The sequence below is a fragment of the Oenanthe melanoleuca genome, chromosome 3 (genome assembly GCF_029582105.1).
Source record: "Oenanthe melanoleuca isolate GR-GAL-2019-014 chromosome 3, OMel1.0, whole genome shotgun sequence".
Taxonomy (NCBI): domain Eukaryota; kingdom Metazoa; phylum Chordata; class Aves; order Passeriformes; family Muscicapidae; genus Oenanthe; species Oenanthe melanoleuca.
Genome location: NC_079336.1, coordinates 33,300,712 through 33,328,582, shown reverse-complemented (window position 1 = coordinate 33,328,582; position 27,871 = coordinate 33,300,712). Strand labels below are relative to the sequence as shown.

Sequence of the window (27,871 nt, the reverse complement as noted above, 5' to 3'; positions counted from 1 at the left end):
GCTTCTGCTGGTTTGCTGTGCAAGTCACTTCCTGTGTTACAGATATGCAATGTTGTGGCATCTTCATGAAATATTGTAAGAATTACAGATTTTTAGAAGTTATGACTAAAAATCACCAGCAGTAAAGCTGAGGATAAAGTAAGCTGATAACAAAAAAAATGCATCTTAGGAAAACTGATTTCCTCTGAATAGGCAGTACAGAGATTTGCTGTGTGAATGCACCTTGTTTTTTTTCTACTAGAAAACGCGGACTGACACGAAATAATACTGTGCAGAGACACTTAAAGAAATTCAAGCTGACCCTGGGCTCTTGCCAAGAGCTCTTAGAAAGGTCAACATACTGAAGTCGAACTGCAGCATTTCACCTACTCAAGACGTCAAGGGAAGTGTTGCATAAACTGACGAAGCATCTGAGCAAAGATTCTGAAAGCTCTTCTGTGATTTCGATTTCTAGATGCTGACTCGCCCTCCAAATACCTGAATTTTCTTAACAGCGTAGTTGTGGGGGATCTCAGTGAAGATTTGTAAACACAGCTCGTCTGAACAGATCTTTCTCAGTACTTCACGTGCCCTCGCTTATTCAGAGTGCTGCGTGGGGCTCGTGCAAATGGACATACAAGGCAACGGCAACTTCTCCAAACAGCTGAAAGTGGGCGTCTCTCCCTGAGCGGGTCTCCTTCATACTTGCCAGCCAGGAGCCCCTTTATGGGTACCAACTCCCAGGAGTTGTTTCATTTTGCCCTTTGAGCCCAAACACCCACAACCAGCAGTGTCTTATTAACAGAGCCTTGAGTTTCGTAAGACTGAGTAACTACAGAGCACCTGAAAGCACTCCAGTGGTTTGAAAGCTTGTGGCTTACAGTGGAACTGAGGGTGTTATCCGTGTGAAGTTGGCTTTAAATTCTTCTCTCTAGCAATAAACTACATTCTAGAATTCTTCTCTTTTCAATGTCTTACTCTTGTATACTTACTGATGTTAAGCTGGGGTCTTGTTACATTTCCTACCCCATGCCTTTTCTTTACAGCCAATTACGAAGCTTTGAGTGGTGTTTATAGGGTTTTAGTGTCCCAGTCGCTGAATGATTTAGTTCAGTCATAGTCCAAATATAGAGCATTTAATCAGACGTAGCACTTTCTGGCTGCTTGGCGCTGGGAACCCCTTGTTGTCCAGAGCCCAAGTATTTATAACTAGGTAAGCTCGCTGTCATCAGAGCCCTTCTATTTGGAGTGCTTAGCGCGCTACGTGACACAGCACAGCTGCAGAGGCGGCTGCAGGGCCGCAGCTCGCGGTCGGGCCGGCAGCCGCTCCTCCTCCTGCTCCCTGCGCGGCGTGGCCCGGCCCCTGAGGCGGGCGGGCTGACGCGGCCGGGCCGGCACCCGCTCCTCCTCCTCCTCCCGGTGCGGCGCGGCCCGGCCCCTGAGGCGGCCCGGGCGGCACCGCTCCTCCTCCCGGCGCGGCGCTGCCCCTGAGGCGGCCCGGGCGGCGCCGCTCCTCCTCCCGGCGCGGCGCTGCCCCTGAGGCGGGCGGGCCTGACGCGGCCGGGGCGCCGCCGCCATCAGCGCGCGCCGGCAGCGGAAGCGGCGCCGCCTCGGCCCGGCCGGCGCGGGCAGCGGCCGCCATGGGCGGGGTGCGGGCGGCCGGGCGGCGGCTGCTGCGGCGGCTGCGGGGCGCCGAGGGGCTGCGGGAGACCTGCCGCCAGTACCCGCTCTCCTGCTGCCTGCTGCTGGCGCTGGGCACCGCCACCCTCCTCCTCAACCGGTAACCGGGCGGGCGGGGGAGCCGGGCGCGGCCGGCGCTGCGCCTTCTCACGCAGCGCCTTTTCCTTCCCGTGTGTTTGTAAAGGTATCTTCATATTTTGATGATCTTCTGGTCGTTCGTGGCTGGGGTCGTCACCTTCTACTGTTCCTTGGGACCGGACTCCCTCCTGCCCAATATTCTGTTCACAATAGAATATAAACCCAAGGTAAATATGCCTGTCAAGAGTCTTGTGCTTTCTTTAAATATGATAAGAATATATATGGAGTAGCAATTCTAGTCTAATCCTAGCTTCTTTCAGAAATACAGGATGTCAGTACAGCTCATACACTCCTACTGACAGGTGTTTGTGGCAAATAGGTGATGATTAAGACAGAATTTTTCATGTGTTTCTGCATAGTCCCATCAAATCCACGTATGGCTGCAAGGCCGGATCTTGCAGTGTCCATGGATGTTGTTTCCTGCTTCCCTCATTGTACATTTTGAGTGTTTGAGTAGCAGGCAGAGAAACTATGTTGTTTGCTCCTTTAATGGGGCTTTTTCTTTTCTAAAGATGCCCTCCTTTTGGCAGGCCAGTGATGAGTTTCCTTTGCTCACTGTAATCAAAATTCTTTAAGCAGTACTGCACTTCAAAGCGAAAAATATTCTCAAAGCAAATTGCTCATTTCTAACTTAAAACAATTCAATGTAGAATTTCATAGGGCTAAAAAGGTATAGTTGCAATAGTTCAATGCTACGAGCAAGGCAGAGAAACCATCTGGTCTGTTACTAGACTGATTAATGTGGAGGGAGATGAGTGGAGATGTGAAAGGATATCTGTGTCCTTGGTTTGTTTCAGCAGAAGCAATTTTTGGTTGAGTTGTTTTTCATACCATGCCTTGTTACCTTGCTTCCCTGCTGGAGAAACAAGTTTATCTTTATTTAGTTCTCTGTAGTAGCATGCTCTAAAAGGGAATTGACAAATATGTTGGTATATTAATAGAGTCATCATTTTGAAGAATGTAAACTTGTCCAAATCTCTTAGCAGTTGGAATTGCCGGAGCTGTTTCCCCAGGGTCACAGTTGTGCTGTATGTGGCAAGGTCAAGTGCAAGAGGCACAGGTAAATTACAAATGTGGCACTGGTAGGCTCAGTGCTGTTGTCATTTTACACATCACAGTAGGAAACCATCAGCTGCACATTGTTACATAGACTTCTCCCTGCTCTCCTACAGACCTACTTTGCTTCTGGAAAACTATCAGCCATGGCTGGATCTGAAAGTGCCTTCCAAGGTGGATGCATCACTTTCGGAGGTAATTGGTGCACTGTTTCTTTAGTACATTAAAATTCAGTGGGTTTTTATTACGTGTCTTTGAAACTTTTTGCTTCTGGTTCAGTAAATGGTTCAGATGTACCTTGCAGGTATTTTAGCTTGTTCAGGTAAAAGTCAAATCAAAAGAGTGTTTGCTGGGAGCAGGGAGCAGAGGTGGCCTGCTTTTAAACAAGGACTGCTAGGTAGCAGTGCACCTAGAACATAGAAGTGTCTGTGTAAATTGGGAAGAATAATGGAAATAACAGTTACAAGTGAACATGTCTGAGTCTTAAAAAGTTAAGGATTTCAGCCTGCTTAGTTTCTTGGAGTTGATGGTGAAAGATAATTTGCTCTAATTACAAAAGTTCTGTAATGAAGATGATAATTTGATGGTAGGGAGCCTACAGGAATGATGAAAAGACTACTACAAGAGCATGGGGGAAAACAAAGGGGAATGGATTCAAACTGGTAGAGTGTGTTTAGATTAGATATTAAGAAGTGCTTTATTGTGAGTGTGGTGAGGTGCTGGAACAGGTTGCCTAGAAAACCTTTGGTTGCCCTATCTGTGGAAGTGTTTAAGGCCAAGTGGAAGGTGTCGCTGCCCATGGCAGTGGGTTGGAACTAGATGATCTTTAAGGTCCCTTCCAACCCAAACCATTCCGTGAATCTGTTTAAAATCATCGGACAAAGCTGTAACAAAATCTGTCTAAAAAAGAAATTGCTGAATTTACTCAAGGAAGAATAACATATATATCTTTTTAAGTAAGACTGTAAATCAGGAATTTTGTTTTGTTCTAATCTCTTTTAAAAAGAGCTGTTTGAAGAGCAATTTTTCTTTGGGCTTGGGGTTTTGTTTATTTCCTTGATTAGTAATCAATGAAATGTATTGGGAGCTAAACAGATAAATCTTGTGTTTTTTGAAGCTAGGAAAGTACACAAGCACATAGGTAGATTAATATTAATTTATTTAGAATTCCAGCTTTGGAGTTCTGTGATAGATGGATGAATGACTGGCATGGCAGAAGTGAGAGGATTTTTTGTATGTCAGTTCTTTGCAATTAACAGCATGGTGTGTGAAGTCAAAGCCATGAGTGTCTGTGGTATAAGCTAACACTTTAGTTCAGCTCTGTGAGATGTAGTCCTAGACATGACCCACTGCAGGAGTGGGAGGAGAATGAAAACCTTAAGGAAGACATGGACAGTTGAGGAATGTTTTTATAAAAGAGCAGGTGTTGACTTCCTTTAGTTGAATGAAGTGACTTCTTCTGTGATTTCAGAAGTAATTATTCTTTAACAATTATTCTCTTAAGATTACTTAATCTACTTTTTAAAATAAGTTTAGGTGTATTAAAATGACAATATTGCTGAATAGAATTTCAATAGACTCTTGTGTTAATAATAGAATGTAAAATAAATGCTTCTGTGCATTTAATTTTTTTAGCATTTGGGGTACCAGGTAAGTGTGGCAGTCTACTCAAGAATGTTGTAAAAACTGGAAATTTTCTTGTTTGGCTTTTCTTCTTTGCTGTTACTTTTCACTTCAGTGGCACGTCCCAGGCCCTGCTTTATTTAGCACTGCAGATATGAGTTTTATGTATCCATGCCCATGCCTCTCATTCCTTTACCTCCTTTGTATACTTAACTAGAAGGAAGAACCAGGGCAGCGAGCCAGGGTCACCCTCCTCAATGGACCCAAACAAGTAGTCTGAGCCACCTTTTTCACCTGTGTTGGACAGATACTATTTAGGATGAGAAACCTCATTGCATGGCTCCTCATTGCATCTGTTCTGTACTGGTTGAAAGGGTAGCAGGGGCCTCTGTGACCACACCATATTCCTCTTGACCATCTGCTCTGAGGATGCAGCATGTAATGCTGGCCTGGAATTGGATAGCCTGCTTCAGGTTGGAAGGAGAGACTGCTCTTATTTTCTTTTGTGGGTTAGCCATACATTAGAGAGAAGCTGATACAGTGTGAACTGAATTAAGGTTAATTAGATTCTAAAGGAGTGCGGAGTGTAGCCTGTTTCTAAAATGCAGTTTCTTCAAATACTTGGAATAATTTTGGATTTTTTTATTATGTTTTAATTTTTCTAGTTATTTTTTTGCAGCTTGAAGAATTTTGGCAATATTCTCATTTCCAAATGTTTCTAATTTGAACCAGGTGTATAGCCTTTAAGCTTGTGTTTCCAAGTGCTTTCAGAATAATTTAATGCACACTCAAATCAGAAAAAATCCAAGTTTTCCTCACAAGTATGGATTTTTCTTTCTTGGATTGTGATGATGCAAATTCTTTGCAAAAGCTTTGCAAATTCTTAATCTTTTGCAGCCTTATTTTAGTCTATTCAGCTGCTGTGCATGGTTTAGAAGAATAACAAAACCTGTGCCTGGACGTTCCTCCTCACGTTTATGTTTGTTATTATAACTGAACACTAAACTGTCTCAACCATACATCCATCAGTATTTTATAATTTGGGCTGTATCCTGCACAAATATAAGGCAGTGGCCTAAGTATAATTTTGTTTCCAGTTTCTAATCCATTTTGCATTGTTTGTTTCTTCAATGTTTTCTTTCTTTTTGAACTAGGACATATCAGTTGGTCAGTTTTACAGTGTGTATAATCCACAAATGTTGATGAATTCATCTTTCTCTCTACAATTTCATTTTTGCTGTGTGAGGGATGATTCCAAGTCAAATCTGTGGAAAGCTGCTCAGCTACTCTTTAACAGCATTGTGAAAAAAATGTCTTGCTGGATCAAGGTGCTGCTGTCTTTTGATCTCACTTTTTTTTTTTTTAATTCTTCTCAGATTCTTGACTATGGGACTAGAATTTTTTTTCTTTTCCAAAAGCAAGAAGTAGACAAATGCATGACAAGAAATCAGTTATTGCCAAATGTGCTCTTTGGAAGTCCTGAACTCTTACAGTATCACATGGACTGTATGCTTTCTTATTGGAATAGCTTGTTCTACCCCCAGGAAGTGGCCCCAGCTGTCAGGTTGTGCTGTCTTTTAAGGCTTTATAATTGTTATTGTGGTTTATGTATCAAATCCTTGCTCCTTTCTGTTCTGATTGGGCCTGGTAGTTCTGACCTACTACTGACTCAGTCATCACTCATCTCTGCATTCCTCCTTCTGACAATTGGGTCAGTTGTGTGGCAGTCCCCAAAAAGCTTGTCTCAGCAGCAGACTGACTAGCTTGCAGTGTATGCTAGAAAATAATTTCTTTCCCTTTTTATTTATTTATTTATTTATTTATTTATTTTTCTTTTTATTTAGCTGCTGCTTATATTGCTACCTGCTGCATTTAGTTTTACACTTGTAATCTCTTTTCAATTCAAAGCTGCCCACGCATAGTAAAACCAGTCGTTTTAGAAAATGCTTGAAAAAATAGGTAAACTTTAAATGAAATGACTCATCATTTGTATTTCAAACTACAGAATACTTTACAACCAAGGAAATGGCTTATTATTAGCTGTCATTCTTTGAAGTGTCCCATCTAACTTACTGGCATGTGTGAAGTGTGAGCAATTGAGCCTGAATAATATTTTTGTTGTTGCTAAAGTGGAAGTGGGTACACATATCCTACTTCCCCAGTACTTCATGAAAGTGCAGTGGATGACGTGGCAGATTTTCTTCTGTCCAGTAGAATTGCACTGACACAGTCTGAATGCTGCTAGGGTTCAAAGGAAAACAGTATGAGCAGCATATCCAGTTAGTGGCAGTCAATGGCTTATTACTTCTTGAGTGCTTCTATTTTTGTAGTAGGGATGACTTTACACAGTAGCTCTGCCTTAACTTCTGTACAGCACCTCGGTGGAATGGAGCATCATACTTAGCTGCCTCTGCCATGCCATGTGTTTAATTAATTTGCAAGCAGGAGCTTCTTTCTGTGTCCACATATTTTTGATTAGGTCTATATAGATAACCTGAATCCTAGTAGAATGTGTCCTGCCTGCCTTCTGATATCTTGACTAGTGATAAGTGGACGCCAGTGGAAAGTGCATTTTGAGTTAGTCTGTCTCTGTGCATGCTGTCTCTGTGTTTTTGTCTAGTGAGATTATCTGCGGTGTTCTGTGGAAGCAGTACCATAAAGCTTGCTCTTACAGTGTGGCTGTGGAAGAGAAACACTGGCTAGTCTGTGAAATGATTCAGCTTGCACAGTTACTACCACATGGGATGAATCTGAAGGAGACATCTTGAAAAGTCTTGAAGTCTTGAAAAGACTCACACTTGAGTGGGAAGGGTCATCAGGTCTCGCACTTCTTTTTACTTTTCTTGCTTATTTAATAACGGTGGGAAGATGAATGTCAGAACCTTGTGTGTTTTGCTTAGGTAACAGTAAGGATCAGATCTCTCACTCTTTGAAACAATTCTTCTAGTGCCTTCAGGGGCCTCTGTATAGGACTGTAGAGGGAGAGGGGGCCAGTAAGTTATGTTAGCATCTGATGTACTGAATTGTAGTGGCACATTCATGGAAAGCTTGATAGACAAGCTTTCAGTTCAGAAGTAATAGTCATAAATGAAGAAAGCTGTTTCAAGAGTTCATTGTATTCCCTTTGAATACACTGTCCTGTGCTTGAAGGCTGTGCAAGTTCACTTTCCACTCCAAACAGAAGATGCTCTGCTGCTGTTGCTCCCAATGGGGAGGCACAGAGCAAAAGTGGAGGAAGAAGGAAAAGGGCTCTTTTAACAGACAGATGGATTTTTTGCAAGCTTTGTGTAAGGCATTTCTTCTGAAGAGTGCACTTTGAGCATTGAAAGAGGTTTATTTTGTTAGAAACTCCACATGAACAAAAATGTCCCAGTACCTGTGAGACTGAGATTTCTTTGGAGTAAATTGGTGGCTCATGTAGTGATAGTGCTATGGAAGGCATCAGAGAAATTGGTTTAAGTAGTCTAATGTATGCTCTTAAGGACAATGGCTGACTGGAGCTGGATGTGATCTCCTTTCTGTTGTCTGAAGATTGACTTCCATAGAAGGTTCTCTGGAATTTCTTAATCTCTTCTAGGCTGGGAATTGAAGCATCTGTTGTCATTTCCCTCACCCTTCCACCCTGCTTATAAATGGAAATATGAGATTGGAGAGTGGGGATGACACAGGACAACATGATACAACACTTAGCTTACTGGTCCATCATTAACATGATTACAGTTTCAAGATCTATTACTGCTGTAGCACATAAGAGTAGGAGAAAAGACATTGATGGCTTTGTGTGGTCCATAACATGGACATCTAAAGGTACCCCAAGCTGCAAAACATCTCTTTAGAGAGAGGGGAAGTCACTGAAGTGGAACAACTGGAAAAGAGAAAATATCTTATCAAATCTGAGTAGGCGATGCTCTTAATAGTGAAGACAGAAAAATTCATGAGCTGCTCAGGTCTGAAGAGGTGAGAAGAATTAAAAAGGCCATGTGTGTTTTTTGAGTATACTTTTATAATCAAGACAGGAGCAGAGGCATGTAGTACCCTAAAGATAGTATAAATTTAGTAAGTCTTGAGTTCTTGCAGTGCATACTGTGTGAATGAGTGCAGCAGCAGATCTTGTAAGAAGAGAAACACTTATTCTCATGAATGACACTTGTGTGTCAGCTGTTACATTCAGCTTTCCTTTCAAACAGACTCCACATTTTTCTGTGTATACAGTGGCTTTGAAAAACCTTTCCTTTGACAGAACATGGCAAAGCAACCTCACAAAGCAACACATGTATTCTGTGTTACTACTCTCATCAGCATTGATGCTGCTGGGGACAAACTGATCTCTAAAACACTGATTCAAATTAAGGGATAGGTTGCAGTGGGAGAAGGTAGTATGGGTGATATCTTGGGGCTATAGTGAAGAAGGAGGTATCTTAAGATAAAGTTATCCTTCTGTCTCCTTTCTTGTTACAGATGGCTTTCATAGGAATTGCTTTTTATTACTTCTTTTGCTTTCTTTGAGAGTGGTGAGCATACAGGATTGACTGTCCCACCTTGAAGGTGGAGGTTTGGGTGGAAAAGAGTGGAGATGTGTGTAAGTGTAGTGTGTAACTGTGCCTGTGGGACACTCTGTGCTATGTCAGAAAAGAGCAGGGACTGATCTGAAAAATTAGAGATGGGCTGTTTAAGATAAGATTACATTTTTTATAGCATTTGCCTGACAGTGGCCATGGCACTCTGCTTCATGTTACTGATAGTACATGTGGCAGATGTTTCTTGTTGATGTCTGATGATCACTTTGCTGTTGCTTGCCCAAGGTACTGATGATGCAAAATGGTTGATCTAGCAACAGGATCACAACTTGCACATTTTTATGTTTTATGATGTATGAATTATGTCCTGTGGGTTTTGGAAGGTGTTTGTGATGTTAACACTTCAACAGGGATTTGTAGTAACCTCTTTATTTTTTAACATGGTTGTCTTTGTTCTGCGCAGGTGCTTGAGTTGGTGCTGGAAAACTTTATTTATCCATGGTACAGGTATGAGCTTTACCTAAAAGTTGCTGGTTTTAATATCACAGATACCTGTCAACCTGTTTAAGAAGTTGTCACCTGTAAATAAGCATTTGTTTCCTTAGTGAAAGATAAGGCATACTTTTGGGTGCTACAAATCATTGTTTTATTGTCTCTTAGCAGAGCAGTACAGATCTTTTAATAGTTTAGTTATAATAGAGGTGATTCTGAAATTTGGATTTCGTTCTAAAACACTTTTAGATTGTCTATTTTAATATGTCCATTCTATGATAATTCTTACTTGGAAGTAAATACAGATTGAAACCTGTCGCTTCCTCTGAGATTTACTTCCAGATTAGAAGCATACTGATCTATCACATTGCTTTAAAAAATAAATAAGTAACTTTGCAGGGTTTTAAAGAAAAGGTATTTCAAATATATATGGCCAACTTATTGGAGATCATCTCATAATTTTTTGACTTCTAAGACTGTTGGTGATTACATTACACTGAACAGAATAGTACTGTGTAAATAACTAAATTAGTGAATAAAGAAAAGACTATGGCTGTTTATTTTTTTCTGTGTTTTTTATCTTGTGCTATTTTCCTCATAATTTTATATATTAACTAGTGTTTTGCAATACTTTGTAAGAACATAATATAATATTTCTATCTGGTAATGCTGGCAGTAATGTGTTAAAACATCATCTTTCCTTTATTCTGAATTTGACTTTTTCATTGGTTGGAAATGTTTAATTTGTCCTAAAAAAAGAAGTATGCTTTCTTTTATTTTCACTCTGTGTCGTTTGGATTTTTTTCTGTCTCTGGGGTTTAAAATCGACTGTTCAGACTTCTTTGCCTCTTGGGTTCTTGATTGTGGCCAATACCTGCATGTCTCACCTCTAACTTTGTGTTTTGAATATGCTGAAATGTAAAACTTCACTGCTGATGCAAACAGCAGAGGGAGCTTTAGCACCACGCGTTGTGAACGCAAGTTGGAAACCTCAAGGTTTAAACTTTCAAATACAGAAAACTAGAGCATGTTCTATTGAGTTGTTGATAAAGTAACAAATGTAAGACAAGCATCTCCTATATTGCATGATTGGAAAAGAGTTTTTTCTTGGCTGGTGGAAGATGTCTTCAATGTCTTTGTTATGGACTGACAAGGAAACTTGACTTCTACCAATTACTTACCTCTCTGACATCCAAAGCAGTGGAAGTCAGGAATACATCATCTGGTGGGGATAATAATTCACTATATATATAATATACAGTTAGAAAAGCAGTGTAAAGTATACTTGGTATGAAGCCAACCAGCATACATTCTGCTCCATCTTGCCCCCTGGTGAGCAGTATAGGTGTTCCTGCCCTGTCCTCAGTTCTGCATGGCTGCATCTCTGGATTTTGAACTAGTTCTGTAAATTCACACTGTACTGATCAGATCCAACAAGCTTTCAGTGAATCTGAAATACTGGGAGTTCAGTGACCTACAGTGAGTGCAGTGATGTCCATTTAATTCTAAAGGAAACAACTTGGTCCTGAAAGGCTTACTGGTTTCAGTTAAACAGTAGTGGTGTCAGATCTGATCCTATTTAGTCGAGACATTCAGGTGTTTCCAGCAGGGGTTGTGCAGGGAGACCTGAACTGTGTCTGTGTGCCATATCTGAGAACTGGCTTGTAGAGCATGTCAGTTTTGACCTTTCCTACTCTAGCTGTAACTGCACTGTTGGCAAAGCTCACATCACCTGGGAGAGAGGATTCTTGCATTCAGGACATGTTTGCTTTCTGAGCAAATAAACCTCACTCTGGTTAGTTCTTCCCAGAGCCTTTGCATCCACGCTGTCCTTATTTGGCAGTGTGGCTGGCTAAGCACTAGCAGGCAATTCATGCTTGACAGGCTGGTAAAACGGTTGGCTACATTCCTTTGCAAAGAAAGGTTTGGCCATAATTCCTTATGCTAGCTGCTCTGCCTTTCACGTGAATGGATTTTGTGCAGAAGCTACCGTTTTTGTTTTTTTTTTTAATTGTTTTTTTGTTTTGTGTGCTGTGCCAGCTGATGCTGTCATGGTCATTAATGTTACCTCAGAAGCCAGGGAAGTTTAATGTTGCAAGTTAAATTCACTGATTTTATGCTTAGGAATAAAAGTGCTATAACCAGATAAAAGCTGGTTTATATTTGTTTCATTAACAAATTGGATAAGAATTTCTTATATTTTATTAGTAGGTTAAAATTTAAGCAGGTTCTAAATTTGGAATGAGGATTAGTTCTTAAAATCCAGTGAACTCTACTGAAATAGATCGTTATACCTATGTACTTTTTTTTTATTATTTTATTATTCAGTGTATTTATGCTGGTTTTATTAACATCCTTTTTTTCAACTATCTGAGAAGAATATAGCATAGCTATAAATAATTCCACAAAACACAGGTCTGAGTCTATTGCTTATGGTGTACAGCAAAACTATGTAATACCTTGGTTATACCAACCTCATTTTAAATTGAGTTTAAAGTTTGAATGGGTCACTCTGAGCTTACTAAATATTTTTGGTCATTGATGGTGCTGCAACTCCAGTTCTCTCAGATTAGGACAGAATTCAGTAATTATCACAATTTTGTAGTACATAGCTATGAAAAAATTTTTCTTTTATGGTGGCTAAACACAATGTTTTCACATATGGAGCTGCTTCTATTTTAAATGCAAGTAATGCAAGAAAAATTCAGGATTTTTGTTGAGTTGCAAACTATAGCTTTACATTTTTATAAGCTTGTGACTTCTTTTCTACGTCTTTTTGAAAGGAGTTAGCCAAGTTTTGTAAGAATAATTGACGCACAGAGGAAGAATATCACTTTGTTATTTGTATATGATTTTCATTTATCAGTGGATCCCATAAGACTTTGCGTGCGATAGCAATTGGGTGTATCTCCTTTGAGACATTAGACTCATAACTGTTTACAGTTAATATTCCTAAAGTTCTGGGAAAGCACAGGCAGCTTTTAAAATGTTTCCAAGAGGGTTATTTGGACTTTCCCGTGTGTCACTGGAGATTTGACATTTTACAGGTTCATGATGTTTTTTTCACCAGTCTTCAGTCTGCTGGTGATTAAAAGAATGTCTTTGCAAATCTGTTGTGAGAATATGTGGCATAAAGTTGTGTCCAAGTAGAGCTAGCCAAGATACTGGTTATCCAAGTGTCAATAAAATAATAACTTCTTGGTCCAAATTACTTCATGTATCTTGTTGTCTGTCAAATGATAGTAATATCATAATACAGTTTGTTTGCTAATCCCTTGGCAATGCTAATCCCTTTGACAATGTGGGTATTTTCTAACCATATTGCTTATAAAATGTCAGCTGCTGATCTTAAACCAAACTTCCCCTACAGTGTTCTTCTTATCTGCATGTGATTAGCTGTTGGGAGGATGGTTGTGTTTCTTGTGCCAGCCTGCTTTCTTTGAGGTTTTTTTTTTTCATGCAGTTAGTTACATACTTTGACTCTCAGGTCTCTGGTACTTCTAGTATCTGTACCTGATTGTTCATCATCAACATGCCTTTGAATATTCTATAACCCAGGCTAAAATTTCTTTAAAAGTTGAATGCTGAATTATGTAAAATGTTTTATGCATTATTTTTTTATTATTTTTAAATGTCCTGTTCTTGCCTGTAGTGTTCTTTTATAAAGCAAGTAATATTTCTACTTACTGCACTCATTTTTCACCAAAAAGTGTGATGACTCTTGCATATCATCATTAGGTAAAACTGAATGCAGCTTCCTTTGTTTTATCATTCTTCAGCTGTTATGCTTCAGTTTTACCAATATATTAATCATGCTCTAGAGTTCATATTAATGACTGGTAGATTTTTGCTTTTCACCTGCATTTTGTACAATGCTGGCATCATGATCTTTTTTTCCACTCAGTTTAGTTGCAGTTTCTTCATCTAATACTTTGTGTAGTTCTTGTTTTCGTTCAGTTTTCCAAAAAAGTTGCAGAGTTAGGGATTTTTCTCCCTGAATCAGGTTTAATGATTTTTACTGTGAGTTTTCAGTGAACATATTTTATTGCAGCAGATGGAAACTGGCAAACCAGATTAAGAGTTTGCATGATATTTCGACATAGCGATTTGGAAATCTATTTAAATTTTTCTTTGCTTCCAAGCAGAAGCCACTTTAAATAATTTCAGTTTCCTTTATACCAATGAGTTAAGATATGCTTCCATATGTAGAAACTGGGTTAGATTTTACTCAGTCAAAATCATGCAAATTCATTCCAGCTGAAGTGTCATTGCTGAATGTTCTTATTCTTACGTGCTTAATAGTGCCAAATGTATTGTGGTTGGATTAATGGAAATGTATTTTATTCTGCTTTCTCCTATGCCATGCTTTGAAACACTGCAGAAATATTACTGATGATGAGTCCTCAGTGGATGAACTGAGAGGGACACTACGGTTTTTTGCATCTGTCTTAGTTCGGAGAATTCATAAGGTAAGGTGGCTTAAAGGTATTAGTGTTGGTTTTCTATCAGAAGTAATTGATATCCATATCTAGTGAGTTCTTGATATTTTTTTTTTTTTTTAATTATGATCCCAAAGTCAGCCTTACAGTGCAGGTTATTTCTAACCATCTGAATTACTGCTCTGTGGTATCTGCCCCATCCTTCTGGAGCATGTCCCCTTCCTAGTTGTAAACCATCTGTGAAGATTCATCACTGTAAGTGTTCAGCATCATGTTGGATATGGCTTTGAGCAACCTGTTCTAGTGAAAGATGTCCTTGCCATGGCAGGGAATTGGAATAAGTGGTCTGTATAGATCCTTTGTAACTCAAACCTTTCCCCAATTCTTGCAAATGGATATACTTTTTACACCAGTGCAAGGCATTATTAAAACCTTCAGGTCTTTTAGCTGTCTTTTGCTTACTTAATCCAAGTGGAAACCATTTTGAGAATTACTGTAAAAGATCTGTTTGAAAATGGTGACCTGTGTTATAGCTTCTGCTGGCTTGTCTTCTTAAAATGCAAAGAATGTAAATGCTCTTACATTGTCTGTAAAGAATAGACTGTCATTAGGTGACCAGGTTACTGTAAGAATTAAAACAGATGTGGTTCTTGTATTAATGCAATTCTTCAGGAGCAGTTTGAGTGCTGAAGATAAAAAGTTTTTATTTGTTGTGTTTAATCTATTAGCCCATACTTTTTTTGTATGTGCTTTCTTTTTAGCACCACAGCTCTTTCCTGCTAAAGTGATTCAAGCCTGCTTCACAGGAACTGCTTCTAACTTTCTGGCAGTTCTAAGCAGAAAGCATTGCTAACTCAATTTCCAGAATTAGTCAGTGCTGGCCTCTCTTTTGGAGCCACTGCCATAACTGTGTGTTTTTTCCCGCCCTCCTTGCTAACAGCAATATTTTCTGAGCTACAAGTTGAACATGTGTCCTGTCATGACTTATTAACAGCTTGATTCTCTCCTTCTTACATGGCAAATCCAGATAACTTGTTTACTCTAAATGTTGCTTCTTAAAGTGAACGTGGGGGGAGATTAGGAAATGTCCATGTAGCACAGACATTGTATGGAGGTGTGAAAGTGGAGTAAAGCTTCAAAGTGAAAATCTAGACCAAGGTCTTTAAATTTAATTTGGAGTTTTGATACATGCTGGTGTTAGTTGCATTGTTCATGGATTCATTGTCCATGTCTCTTGTATGGATCATGTAATAGGGCATTAACTGGGATATCTCAAGTGAGTCACAGCATCTTGAAGCAGAGGGTTAATTACCATCTCTGCCTTTGACAGTGAGGATTTAAATGCAGTATCTTCAGTTCTCTGGGTAGGCAATATGTGCAACAAACACCTGAGATGTACCAATATTAAGCACTATCAGGGGACCTACAAAATAATGTTCATCACAGAAATGCATGTGTTGAGGAGAAATTCATCATTGTCATCAGTTGGCAAACAAAATAGTTGTATAACTTTGCCAAGCAGCTGTGCTCTGTTTTGGATTTAGTTTAAATGCTTGAAAGCTATAGTTCTAGCTAATAGAGATAAAATGTTTAAATTGAGAAAGAATTGTGTAAGAAAACACAGGCTATTTTTAAATTTTTTTATTGTATCTTTATATTTTTTGCCAAAGAATATTCTACTTTTGCATTGGGACTTAAAATGGCAAATTGCTTTAAAAAAAGAATTCTTTTGTTTTCTGTTTAAAGCTGCATAGGTTGAAGCATGGTTGTTGAATGAAGTTACAAGCACTTCAAGCCAGTCAACTCTTAAATGTATGCTGAAATACTTCAAATCTGGATTTTCCTTGCTATGGCCAATTCTGCATCAGTTAGGGATTTTGAAGGGAAAGGGAAGGTATACCACACCTTTTTACAGTGTGATACAGATAACCCTGCACCTGACTGAAGTTTTTGACAAAAGTTCACAGTGTCTGCTGCAGTGTTGATAACAATTTGTTGGCTGTGCTCTTTGGGAAGAAGCACTGCACTATCCTTGTGTGCCATAGGAAACCCTTAGTTTCTAGAAATTGCTGTTGGAATGTGAGGCACAAAAGTTTTCCCATTGATAAGCAGAAGGTTGCCCTTTCGTGCTTGTAATTAGGAGCTGACCTTGTGTTTATGTTATGTACTGGCTTGTCAGCGTGGCCAGGTCAGGTCATAGCTGTGCACCTCAAATATTACAAGGGAGTGTGAAGGAATAAATAATATTCTCCTTGTACAGTTGAATAAAAAACACCAACTTTTCTCTCAGCTCTGGTGGCCTTTGCAATTGCATTGTCTCTTTCCTTGTCTAATAGTCTTTGGACTCTGTAACTCAAATTCTCTTTTGATTCTGCTATCACCTGAGGGGTGACATTTTTTCTGCCTGTGCGTAGGAGGCTTTCTCTATGGTTTTAGTCCTTGTGGACACGATTGCAGAATCTTAAGGCACACAAGTATTAGATGCAGAGCATAGTTAACTTGATACTTTTGTTGGTGGCCAAATTTTCCAATAGAACAGGGCTTCATATACTGTCACTTGGAAGTCACACTGCCTTGCTATATTTGTTGTAATGAAAAGATAATAATGGGAATGAGTTGACAGTAAATGTGTTAACAGTGTTGTTTCTGGCATTTAGTTCTACATGTTCTTGTATACCTTGGCAGAAGAATGAGGACACTGTCAGCTCACCCTAGACAATTTTGGATTGTTCGTTAATAGTTCATTTTATGGTTCAAACCAGAACATATAAGCAAATTACTATGTTTGATGGTTATCTGTAATAAATTTTGAGGGGGGAGTAGAACAGATTTGGTTTTATTTTGAAATTATTCTTTAGGTGGACATTCCAACGGTTGTAACAAAGAAGATGCTCAAGGCAGCAATGAAACACATTGAAGTAATAGCCAAGGCCAGGCAAAAAGGTAATGTCAAGACTTAATATGTTGTCAGTTTCAAAGACCAAGTATGAATATTCTTTTATGCATATTTGAGATTAAATTGCTTTGTCTTTTTATCCTTATGGCCTTTTTTTTTTTGAAAATGAGGTCCTGCTGCATGTTTCTTCTGGTAGTTGCAAAGGCAAATAGGTAAAAAGTTGCAGTACATATTTGTATTCTCTTTTTTGATTTTTTTTTTTGCCCTGTGATGAAAATACTAAATTTCTATCTTCGTACAGGGGTGAACATGAGTATGGATTTTGTCTGTTCAGAGCAATAAAGATAATTTAGGAGTACTTCTTGAAGTTTTTCCTTTATATTCCAGATGAGCAGTTATAGATGAAAGGATTTGTACATCTGTGCACTGTACCTCCTAGCTGTTATAGATAGAATGATTTCAAATCTGCATTAGTGAAGTTGTAATATGATGAAAAGTTAGATTCACATTTGTAGGCCATGGAGAGACTTTGAGCAGAAGCATATTTATTATCCAAGGTAAGAGTATCTTCACAAGCCTAATGTAAAAATTATATTTAAACTGCATGTTGAAGAGATATTTGGAAACACTTGCTGTTGTTATTTCTTTTCACTGGCTGTGTTCCACAGTGCTGTATCTACTAAATGTGGTTTCATTCAACTTTTAAGTGTAGATGTTTACTTTAACTGGAGTCATGAACTTTTCTTCTTTCCCTCCAAATGTCTGCTTGATATCCATAAATACATGCCATTGGTCCTGTGAGTAGTGTTTATCATTAAGATGGATAATGAGACATAGTGTAATCACGTTGGATGTCTTTCATGGCATAACAGCAATTTCAAGATAGTAGATAAGCTTGCAGTGCTGTTTACGCCAAATTTCATCCTTCCTTTGATTTCTACCAAGGGGTTGGAAATGCTTTTCTTTAGCAGTAAAAAACCATATTTTAAATGCATGGCATTGAAAATACTGCCATTTTTTCTCGGTGTTTTAAAGGAAAAGACTTGTTTCCTAGCAGCAGATATGTGAAGTAGCAGCTGAAAATTACTTTTAGAAGCACTTTCTAGTAAACATTGCTAAAGCAGCCACCACAATACATGGTTCAGAGGCAGCTTTCAGACCTTGCTTTGGTTGCTGGTTGAGCCTAGCCTTTTCTCCTTTTTTTTACTAAATCCTTTTTTCAAATGATTGCTTTTAGGGGGCATTTCCTTTTCTCCTACTCTTATTACTCTTACTTCTCTTAGTAATCCTATTTGCACTTCTACAATTCATTACCTGTCGTTGCAAGAGGGTGCATTCTTTCTCTATGGATTTAGTGACACCAGCTAGGCAGATTTATCAGGTGATATATATTCCTGCATCCTCTCTGTCAGCTGATACCACTAATGGGTTTTGGTTGTGAAGGCCAAGCCAGCAGGCTTCTCTCATATGCTGGAAATAAACTTTAACCTTGAAGGTAACTGAGGAATATATTATGTAACTCACCATGCCTGGTGGTGGTGTTGGCGTGAGGCTGTGCTAGTTCAGCTAGGTGTGATTTATAACAGCTCAGTTCTTGCCTTTGAAGTGATCTGAAGAAATGTAACATTGTTGCTTCCAATTAATACTATAGTTTTTAATCTGATAAAGAGATATACTTTCAATTCCGCTGTAATTTAAGAGGCGGTATGGTGCAGATCTTCCTGCAGGTTTTGGCTTGATTTACTTTGTGTTTAAAATGTATGTTCATTCAGGTTTGTTTTTAAGTGTTCTAAGCAGGAAACAGATACTACAGGATTGAGTAAAAGTTTATGTTGATTTCAAATTGTGTTGTGGACCAAAAAAAATGGGGGAATCATGAAGAAGGTCAGGAAAAAGGCAATTAGAGGCAGACTTTGCATGATGCAGTTTTTTTGAGAATCCAGATCCTGAGTTTTTAAATTTAGTTTATATATATATAAAATGCAATATATAAATATATATTTATATTATTTTATATATATTTATCTATAATGATAAATGAGAAAGCATTCTGGATACTATGCAAACTGCAATTGTTTGGTGAAGTAATTCTTGCTTCAGTGTGAGGTTTTCTTTTTAAATAGCCAGGCTTCAAAGTCTAAGCCAAGGTTCTTTTGTAAAGTTTTAGCATTTTATCCCTTTGGCAATTGTATGTGTACTAAAAATACAAACTTTTTAGCTCAAATGAAAACCAATTGCCTTTTGTTTACCAGTAAGATAAAGCTGAAGTAACTCTGTAATCCTGTTTTTTCACTTGCAGTAAAAAATGCGGAGTTTTTGCAGCAAGCTGCTTTAGAAGAATATGGACCAGGGCTCCATGTTGCTTTGAGAAGCCGAAGAGATGAACTTCACTACTTAAGAAAACTTACTGAACTTCTTTTTCCTTATATTTTGCCCCCAAAGTCAACAGAGTGCAGGTATATAAATTATTTAGATTTGTGTTTTTTTAAAGTGTCTCCATACTATGTAGTACAATAATTTTGGAAAGTGAAAGAATGAAATTCACAGTCATCTTTCTTCTTACCCCTTTTTAATGATTTTTTTTAAATTTGTCTGTAAGATAGCATGCTTATGGTATTATTAAATCCGAAAAAATATTTCCCAATAGTATATGACAGAATTGGAAACTTCACTTAGAAGTTCATGTAGTCTAATATTGCTTTGGATTTTTATTTTCTTTCTTTTATTTTCCTTTCAGATCCCTGGCCCTTCTCATTAGAGAGATTCTCCCTGGTTCAGTTTTCCTTCCCTCAATGGATTTCTTAGCTGACCCTGTAAGACTTTTGAGCACAAGAATAATGTTAATTTATTCATTATTACTGTTCACCTACTAAGTATGTACTATATGTGGTAAAGCAAATTGTGCACAATGACTTACTTGCTGTGCATTTTGACTAGATAAAAGAATAAGAAATCTTGTGGCCAGTTGTTTTGTTTATTCATGTGAATTAACTCACAGAAGTGACTAAAATAACAGTATTGGTGTGATCTCTTAAGAATGTATTTTTCAGTGAAGGATTTTCAGCTCCTGTCAAGTGGGAGAATGCTGTGCTAGTGTAAACATCTACAAGTTACTATTACTACATTTGAAAAGGGCTTGATTACTTCAACTCTAGCTCTGTGGATCTAAATAACCAGCTTTTTTGCTGCTGTGTTGAAATCAATTTTTTCCCTTAATTCTGCAAATTTTTGAAGCAGCACTGCCATCCTTGTTTTTATATATGCATGTATTTTAATAGATGCTTTAATAAATGATTTTTGAATAATTAATGATTTAATAAATGCTTATGCAGGCATTGCCTGGCTGCAAACAGAAAGTGCTGTAATGTGGAAGTATTAGTACTTCATTACATCTGTAATATACAGATGTATACATTAGTACATTCATTACATTAAAAATATTTTTGGAGGGCTTTCTTCCACTAGGTAAAGAATATTTCTGTGCAGGTGTTCACAAATTCCCTGACTTCTAACAACTTGAGGAGACTGTTGAAGGTCAATTCTCAAATGTGTATTGCCAGGCTTTTCTTTTTAAAAAGTATTCATATACTCAGGTTTAAACTTGAGTATAATATAGTATTGAAATTATTTTAATATATTTTGTTGAGTTTCTTTAATAATAGTTTTATTTGTTGTGTTTCTTGCAGGATACTGTCAACCATTTACTGCTCATCTTCATTGATGATAGTCCAGTGAGTACTGACAAAGTTAAAAGAGTGGCATTTTGGTCACCCATGAAAGAAGCTTTCTTACCCAGTTGTCATTTTTTCTTGCAGCCTGAGATAGCAACTGAGCCCACTTCTTCCTTGGTTCCATTCCTTCAGAAATTTGCTGAGCCAAGAAATAAAAAACCGTCTGTAAGCAAAGGCAACATTTGCTTCCTTTCCTGTTTTCAATAAGTGTATTACTTTACCTGCTGATTTTGTTTTACAACTCTTTGCATTATTTATGTACTCACTGAAAGTTTGAAAGTTGGCTGACTGTATTTTTAACCTACTCAGGTACTGAAACTGGAGCTAAAGGAGATCAGAGATCAGCAAGACCTTTTATTTCGGTTTATGAACTTCCTGAAACAGGAAGGGGCTGTCCATGTGCTGCAGTTCTGCCTAACTGTGGGTAAGATTACAAATGTGTGCTGATGTTACTTGATGATATGGAAATCATTCTAATGGAAAACTGCAATTTGCATTTGGGTAATTTTGGAAGAAAAATCATTCATATGCCAGGAACAACCTCATAGATTTACCCCTACTGTGACAAGGAATAATTTATTTTAATTGCAATATATTTTTAGTAATAACTTTATGAACAAATCTGAATTATAGTTAATAAGAAGGCAGCTACCTTATTACCAAGGATCTTGATGCCTTATGCTTCTTTTAATTTTGAAGTTTTGCAAATTACTTACCTACTGGAAAATGATATAGGGTGCTTCAAGATGTGATTTGTTCACCAAGTTGATCAAGAAATGCTTTCTTCTTTCCTTTACTTCACAGAGGAATTCAATGACCGAATTTTGAGACCGGAACTATCAGATACTGAAAAAATGTCTCTTCATGATGAAGTACAGAAAATTTACAAAACTTACTGTTTGGATGAAAGCATTGACAAGATCAGATTTGACCCTTTTATTGTGGAAGAGATTCAAAGAAGTAAGTTGGAATTCGAAAAGAATAATATACATTGGATTCTAAACAGTATTCTGTAATAAAGTGAAAAAAATTTTGCTGAATATCGTCAAACTTTTTTTGGTCAGTTTTAAAAATTATTCCTGTGCTATATTGTGCTTAATCCTTGTTTTGTCAATTTACTTCTATTTTTTATTTGTAAAACTTAGAGGAGCTTGTGAAATAGTCACAAACTGACCAGAAGAAAACATGAACCACATACATACCTGTATGTATATCTCTCTCTATTAATTTTTAATTTTTTTTAATAGTTGCTGAAGGTCCATATATGGATGTTGTGAAACTTCAAACTATGCGGTGTCTTTTTGAGGCTTATGAGCACGTCCTTTCTCTGCTCGAGAATGTTTTCACTCCTATGTTCTGTCACAGTGATGAGGTAAGTGTGAAGGATGTGAAGAGTAGTCTTAAAAGCAAGATTATATTTTTTTGGGATATGCTATTTACAGTAGTCATGTGTATGTGGAAATGAAAAATATGGCTTCATTTTCCACTTCACTTGACTTTCTAGAGCTGGACCATTCTCAGTAGGAAAACAAAATTCATTCTAGTCCAGCACATCATCACAGAATAAAAGAAAAGCTTCATTTTTTTAATACTACAGTTTGTGTATATCACAGCTATTACAAAATCCTCTCCACCCCTTCTTTTATGATTGCAAATTTGTTGCAAAAGTAATCTGCCTGATATATGTACAGCGCAGTCTCTTTGCTTACTTTTAAAGTATAAAGGTATTTAAAGATACAAAAGTCATATTTAGGTTTTTTCAGCATTATGCATTCCAGCAGCTAAAATCTGATGTTTGTTTTCAAGAAGATCAAAGCAATTTACAAGGTATTTAAGATTGTTTTATGAATTGGGTCCTAAATGCCACCATAAGAATTCCCCACATTGGGTTGGCTTTATCTAAGGCCTTCTAGTAGGATGCACTTTAATCACAGGGGTGAGTCTGAATTCATGTTCCTTTCAGAAGTTCTTGTATAAGTCAGGTTGTTAAGCTTATTGCATTTATTTGAGGCAGAATATATTGATTTTTCCAGGGAGTGGGTACTTTCCTTACTTGGCATTAATAAAAAGCATTTCTCAAAAATGGTTTTGATGGTTATCTCTCCCACGATAGCCATCATGCTTCAAATGCTTGACTTATTTAACAAGGAGGAGACACGGATTTTGGTGCTTAATTTAATTTTTATTTCTTTGTGGTTTTAATTTATGATTATGTAAGGTTAAATAAGTAGTCCTAGTCTCATGTACTGATTACTGTATGGTCTATCCTTTTCCAGATTAAAAGTTTAGCTACTAGATTGGGTCAGTTTGGCTTTTCTTTCAGTTCTCTCTTCCTGAATTTTGCAATGTTGTTGTACTGTAGCCTTTACCTCAGTTAATCCAGTGTTTTCTTTGATACCTTATTTGTCTGCTACAGTACTTCAGACACCTTTTAAGAGGAGCAGAGTCACCAACCCGCAATTCGAAGTTTAACAGGTAGGTATGATAGAACTTTTAAGTGGTTTTCTTTGATTTTTAATTAAAAGCATCAAAGTATTAAACTGTAGGAATTTTGTTATTGCCTGGTATTAATTTGACTAAATTTTTAGCTCTATACTTTTTTGTTTTCAAATGAATAAATGGCATACTAAAGATGCAAGCAGTATGTCTCTTCTCTTTAAGTATTTTGCATTAAAGAATTTAAAATGTGATTTAGACCTCAGCATTTGAGAAGAGTGAAGGGAAAAAAAATTGTGCAGTGAGATTAAGATAATGTGAATATAAAGCCATGATTTAATTGGCTGTGTATATGTAATACCATTTTAGTAGTGCCAGTCTTTATCTTCTTGGATTTCGGATGTTACAGGGATAGGTACAGTGGTTATTTGTTGGGAATCTCCTCTTACTGTGACAAGGAGAGTTTGCCACTTCTAGATCAAATGTGTTTTCTGTCCCCCAACTCCATTGCAGACGTGTAGCATCAGAAGCCTGTTTCTGGGCTTGGGCCATATATTTATGGTCCAGACCTCCTTCAGGCTCCTTACTTATGGTCGAGATCCAGACTCTCTTCAAGCTCCTTACAGCCTGTGGAGGAGTAGAGCCTCTCCTGTGGTGGGGATGGGTGATCTCCCACTGTGGGCTTGGGCTGGGTTGATAAACCTTGAGGTCTCAAAATTTCCTGTGTTTCACTTTGTTGGATGGCTCTGACAGTCATGGACTAGCCCAACTGAATTTCTCTTATGGTCTAACCAAAAGAAGGAACACTTCAGTGAGACAGTCTTTAATTTGGATAGGCTTTCTTGGCATGAAATAAGATAGTGTGGAAAATGTTGATACTTGTCCTCTTCTAGATTTAAGCTTTTCTGCTTTCATTGGAGTTATACCTGACAGCAACTCCTGTTTCACAGCCTACTGTGAGATTTGTATTACTGGCACATACTTTTCTTCCTTTCTCGTGTTCTTCAAAAATGGCATGATTGTCTTCTTCATTATGTCTCCATTGGTGACATCTTTTATGCAGTATTTGTAGTTTTTGTGGATCCAGGACTGGAGCTTTGGTGTAGTGCTGTCTCATAGCGGTGCTGGTAAGCTTCTGTTTCTTAACAAAGAGGCATGGAATGAAGGCAGCTAGCCCAAACTGCATTCCTTTCCTCCATAGTGCTCTGTATAGGGTGACCTTAAACACACTTCATCTGCTGTTGAAGATGGCTACAGGGTTTCACCTAGACCTTTAAGTCTGCCTTCTGGTTTCTTCCCCCCAGTTATTCATGTCAGGGGTTGGAAGTATTGTTATACACTTCTTACATCTAGTTAAAATACAAAAACATGTAGGTCACCTCTTTGGTGCTTTGCTTTTGAGAATGGAAAGGAGGAAGTTACAGGCCATTTCTGCCTGGAGTTTTTGAAATGCATCTCTGGCTACAAAATAAACAATTTTTCTTTGGGGGATGGTGCAACATATTCTCAAACAGCATCCATAGCATTATTGAAAATGTATCTGGTTTACATTTTAGAACAATTGGAATGCCCTCAGTATATATGCTGATTTACAATATGAGATACTGTGTGTTCCAGAAGTGGTGCCTCAGTGATTATTTCCATGAAACAGAGGTCCTATCTTGCGAGTAGTTTGCCTGTTGCTTTGGAATTTCCCTCTGCAGAATTGTATATAGTCACTGCCAAGGGCGTAGGGAAAAATAAAAGTATCTCATGGAATTGTGCCAGATGATATTCCATATAGTTTGTCCTGCCTTCTCTTTCTTATTCTAGCATTTCTTCCACTTGAAAATAATTATGTGCAAAGAGATGAGTTTTATTTCCCGTATTTTTGATGTGTTTTGCTATGGGTACTGTGTGTATTGCATAGGTACTGCTGGTTAAAAAATCAGATCAAGAAGTAGGTATGAAATCCCAGTGGAACGTGCATGCTGGTAATGTGTTGAAACATTTCCCTTATTGCAAGACAAGAAAATTAGAGTTTCTAGAAAATATAGGTGGAAAGGTAGGAAGAAATGACATCTGTGTAATTTTTTGTTAGAATCACTTCTTTTGAGCTATACAGAACAATCATAGCTTTTTGCAGATGGACAGGACAAATAATGTGCTATGAAAACAGCTAAGGCAATAGAAGGGCAGTGATGAGGGTTTCTGGAGTGTAAAGAAGTCACATTGAGGTATTCTGACAACTTGATAACTAGCTGTGGTTGTCATCAGTTTTAACTCTGTAACTGATATTTTTTACCTAATGTTTAATGTGTGTAGCATATGATAACTGATGTTTCAAGTTCCAGTTCTGTCAACATAATTTGGATAGCATGGAAGAGAATTCCCTCTCCCTCTCTCACATTTATGTATTTATAATACAAGACCCTATTACTGAAATGTGGTCTGTGTCGGAAGTCTAACAAATAAAAGAAAAGCTGTTACATAGCATAAATTCCCAGATTTCTGGATTGCTGCATATCTCTCTTGATTTTCTATATACCATAACCACAAATAGAAATAGACACATCCTGGTTTCTCATATTGGAATTGCAGTGAAATTAAAGCATTTTTCAAGTTAAAGGACCACGTAGAAAAGACACTAACAATTTCAGGGAGTGGTTAGGAGTAAAACCCCTGGAATTACATCTGAAAAGTTCTATGCAATGTAATAGTCACCATCATTTCTTACCTGGTAGGTTATATTTCCAGTTTCACAGTTAACACAGTCAAAGACAGTGTAGGATGTCTTACAATCAGACCCTTCTGTAAAACAAAATCTAAAATTTTAATATTTTTGTCCCATATCAGTTTTTCCAGAATTCAGTAGCTGCAATGAATTAAAATCCTTTGTGTGGTGGCAGTGTTTATAATTAATTTAAATATCTCGATTGGAATTACTGGGTTGATGTCTGAGGCATTGGTTGTATGTACCAGGTTATGTACAATGTCAGAAATTCACAACAGTTCTTAAAATCTGTGAAATAAAATTTTTTTAATAGATACTATAATTTTTAATAGTGGCTGTTACTATACAGATACTATACTGTATTATATATGTATATACTAAACTAATACAGAGGGAGAGAGGGCGTGTATTATTACATAAAGTGAGTCCACAGCCTTTTCATTGTTTTGGCCAAAGTAACTAGATTCTGACATGACGTCTGAACATAGGTAATAGGAAAAGTTAGCTGGCTGTTTGGCAGTACAGATCACTCTAAGAATGAAAGTTGTTCACCATTAATTGGTGGTTGATTGTGCTGAATCTCCTAAAGTTTCAATAACTGATGTTTTAAATTCAAAGGCCAGGCTTGTGATGATGACATGTTCAGATACTGTTCACGTTTCACTTTCTTAGGATTCCGGTCAGGTCATTCTAACTCCTAATGATACTACCTCTTTTCTTAACCCATGGTGATGGTCAGAGTCTATTCAGTTTTGTTGGGACAGGACTGTCAAATTTGTTTTGGTTTAGGCTCTTTTGTTATTTTGGTTTTGTTTTATTTCCTGATGGGCTCTGAGGTAATTTATTTACCTGTTGTTGCAGAAGTAGCCTGAGTTTGGATGACTTACGGTAAGTCTATCTAACACTCAATAAATGTTGTGTGTTAGTTATGCTGCATCTCTCATGACTTCATCATACAGCCTTTACAACAGTAATTAACTGTTCATTTTATTTGTAAAAGAGATGAATGTCTTCTCTGGACTGAGGTGTGTTTCTCCTCACAAAAAGTTTACTCCCCATGTCCTCTTCACAAGTGCTTAGAAATTGCTTAATTACTAATTTCATGTGTTTGCATTACATTAACAGTTTCTGTACATTAACACTGTTTCTTAAGAACAGTCTGTCTGTTGTCATTTGTTTTTAAATACATTTGCAGAATTTGACACTTTTTTTTTTTTTGCTTGTGACTGCTCCTTTATTCTGTGTCCTATTGTTATCCACTTATGTACTTGTTTTTCTGGCAGACTGTATCTGGAGTGATCATTGTCTAATATTGCATGCAAATATAACCATTTTAAGATTTTCAAGCACTCAAACCCAACAGTTGCCCAAGTTAAAGTTCTCTTTGCAGCATCTCTTGTGACTGTTACATGTTTGATGACAGCATGATCTATTTTTTATAATTTCCTGTAGGTAATATGTGACCATTCATTAGTGCCTTAGTAGCTGTCCAGTGTTTTTTCTCAGTATTCATGCCTCTTTAAATACATGATATCCGAACTTAGAAAACAATCTTTTCCATATGGACTTTTCCTTAGAATTTATCAGAGCATCAATATGACACAGATTACTCATACTCCTTACTCGTGAGAGGAAATTTTTCAACTTAATTTTTCAGGTTAAGAATCAAGGTAATTAGATGCTTTTATATTTTATGTGCCAGTTCAGTGTGTTGAGTTATAACTTGATTGTTAAGCAATAAGGAGTTCTTGAGTTATAAATGCAGTTCATTGATTTTTAAGTGCAGCAGTATGTGCTCAACATTTCTCTAACTGTAGGGATTTTAGTCAGCCAAAGGAAATGGTACTGTGACTTCACATGCATGTTAATATCTGGCTTGTCTGATGTATACAACTGGTCTGGTCCTTCTTGACCCACAGAGGCTCACAGCATCATTCTTCAGCTGCATAGCCCTGGCTCATCACCTGCCAAGATCTGTACAGTGCACTGAATGAGGCAGGAATCCTGTGGGAAAATGATTTTGCAACCATCCATGATTAAAGAATGTCACAATACACAGTGGACTACTGCAGTCTTCAGCCTGCAATTCCCTGTTATAGAGTAAACAATAATTGTAATTTTTTTAATGTTAGGTATGTGTTACTTTTGGAATGTTTGAAAAAAAAGAGAAG

At 37.7% G+C, this 27,871-nt stretch overlaps 1 protein-coding gene across 4 annotated transcripts in view; it reads left to right on the top strand.

The window, feature by feature from the left end:
- The first annotated feature begins 1,555 nt into the window (after positions 1 to 1,555).
- The window catches only part of SNX14 (sorting nexin 14), a 44,641-nt gene continuing 18,325 nt past the window's right edge, over positions 1,556 to 27,871 (top strand). Inside the window, exons 1-16 of one of the 4 annotated variants that reach the window (XM_056486874.1) lie at positions 1,556 to 1,759; positions 1,844 to 1,964; positions 2,784 to 2,857; positions 2,970 to 3,048; positions 9,457 to 9,500; positions 13,867 to 13,954; positions 16,783 to 16,867; positions 19,120 to 19,276; positions 19,558 to 19,633; positions 20,507 to 20,551; positions 20,636 to 20,716; positions 20,861 to 20,975; positions 21,356 to 21,511; positions 21,799 to 21,923; positions 22,968 to 23,026; positions 26,562 to 26,588. In XM_056486874.1, the coding sequence (XP_056342849.1) occupies positions 1,620 to 1,759; positions 1,844 to 1,964; positions 2,784 to 2,857; positions 2,970 to 3,048; positions 9,457 to 9,500; positions 13,867 to 13,954; positions 16,783 to 16,867; positions 19,120 to 19,276; positions 19,558 to 19,633; positions 20,507 to 20,551; positions 20,636 to 20,716; positions 20,861 to 20,975; positions 21,356 to 21,511; positions 21,799 to 21,923; positions 22,968 to 23,026; positions 26,562 to 26,588 (1,472 nt within the window). In that variant the 5' untranslated portion in view covers positions 1,556 to 1,619. Of the gene's footprint in view, positions 1,760 to 1,843; positions 1,965 to 2,780; positions 2,858 to 2,969; positions 3,049 to 9,456; positions 9,501 to 13,866; positions 13,955 to 16,782; positions 16,868 to 19,119; positions 19,277 to 19,557; positions 19,634 to 20,506; positions 20,552 to 20,635; positions 20,717 to 20,860; positions 20,976 to 21,355; positions 21,512 to 21,798; positions 21,924 to 22,967; positions 23,027 to 26,561; positions 26,589 to 27,871 lie in introns of all 4 variants that reach the window. The other 3 variants (XM_056486873.1, XM_056486876.1, XM_056486875.1) reach the window with 3 other exon arrangements.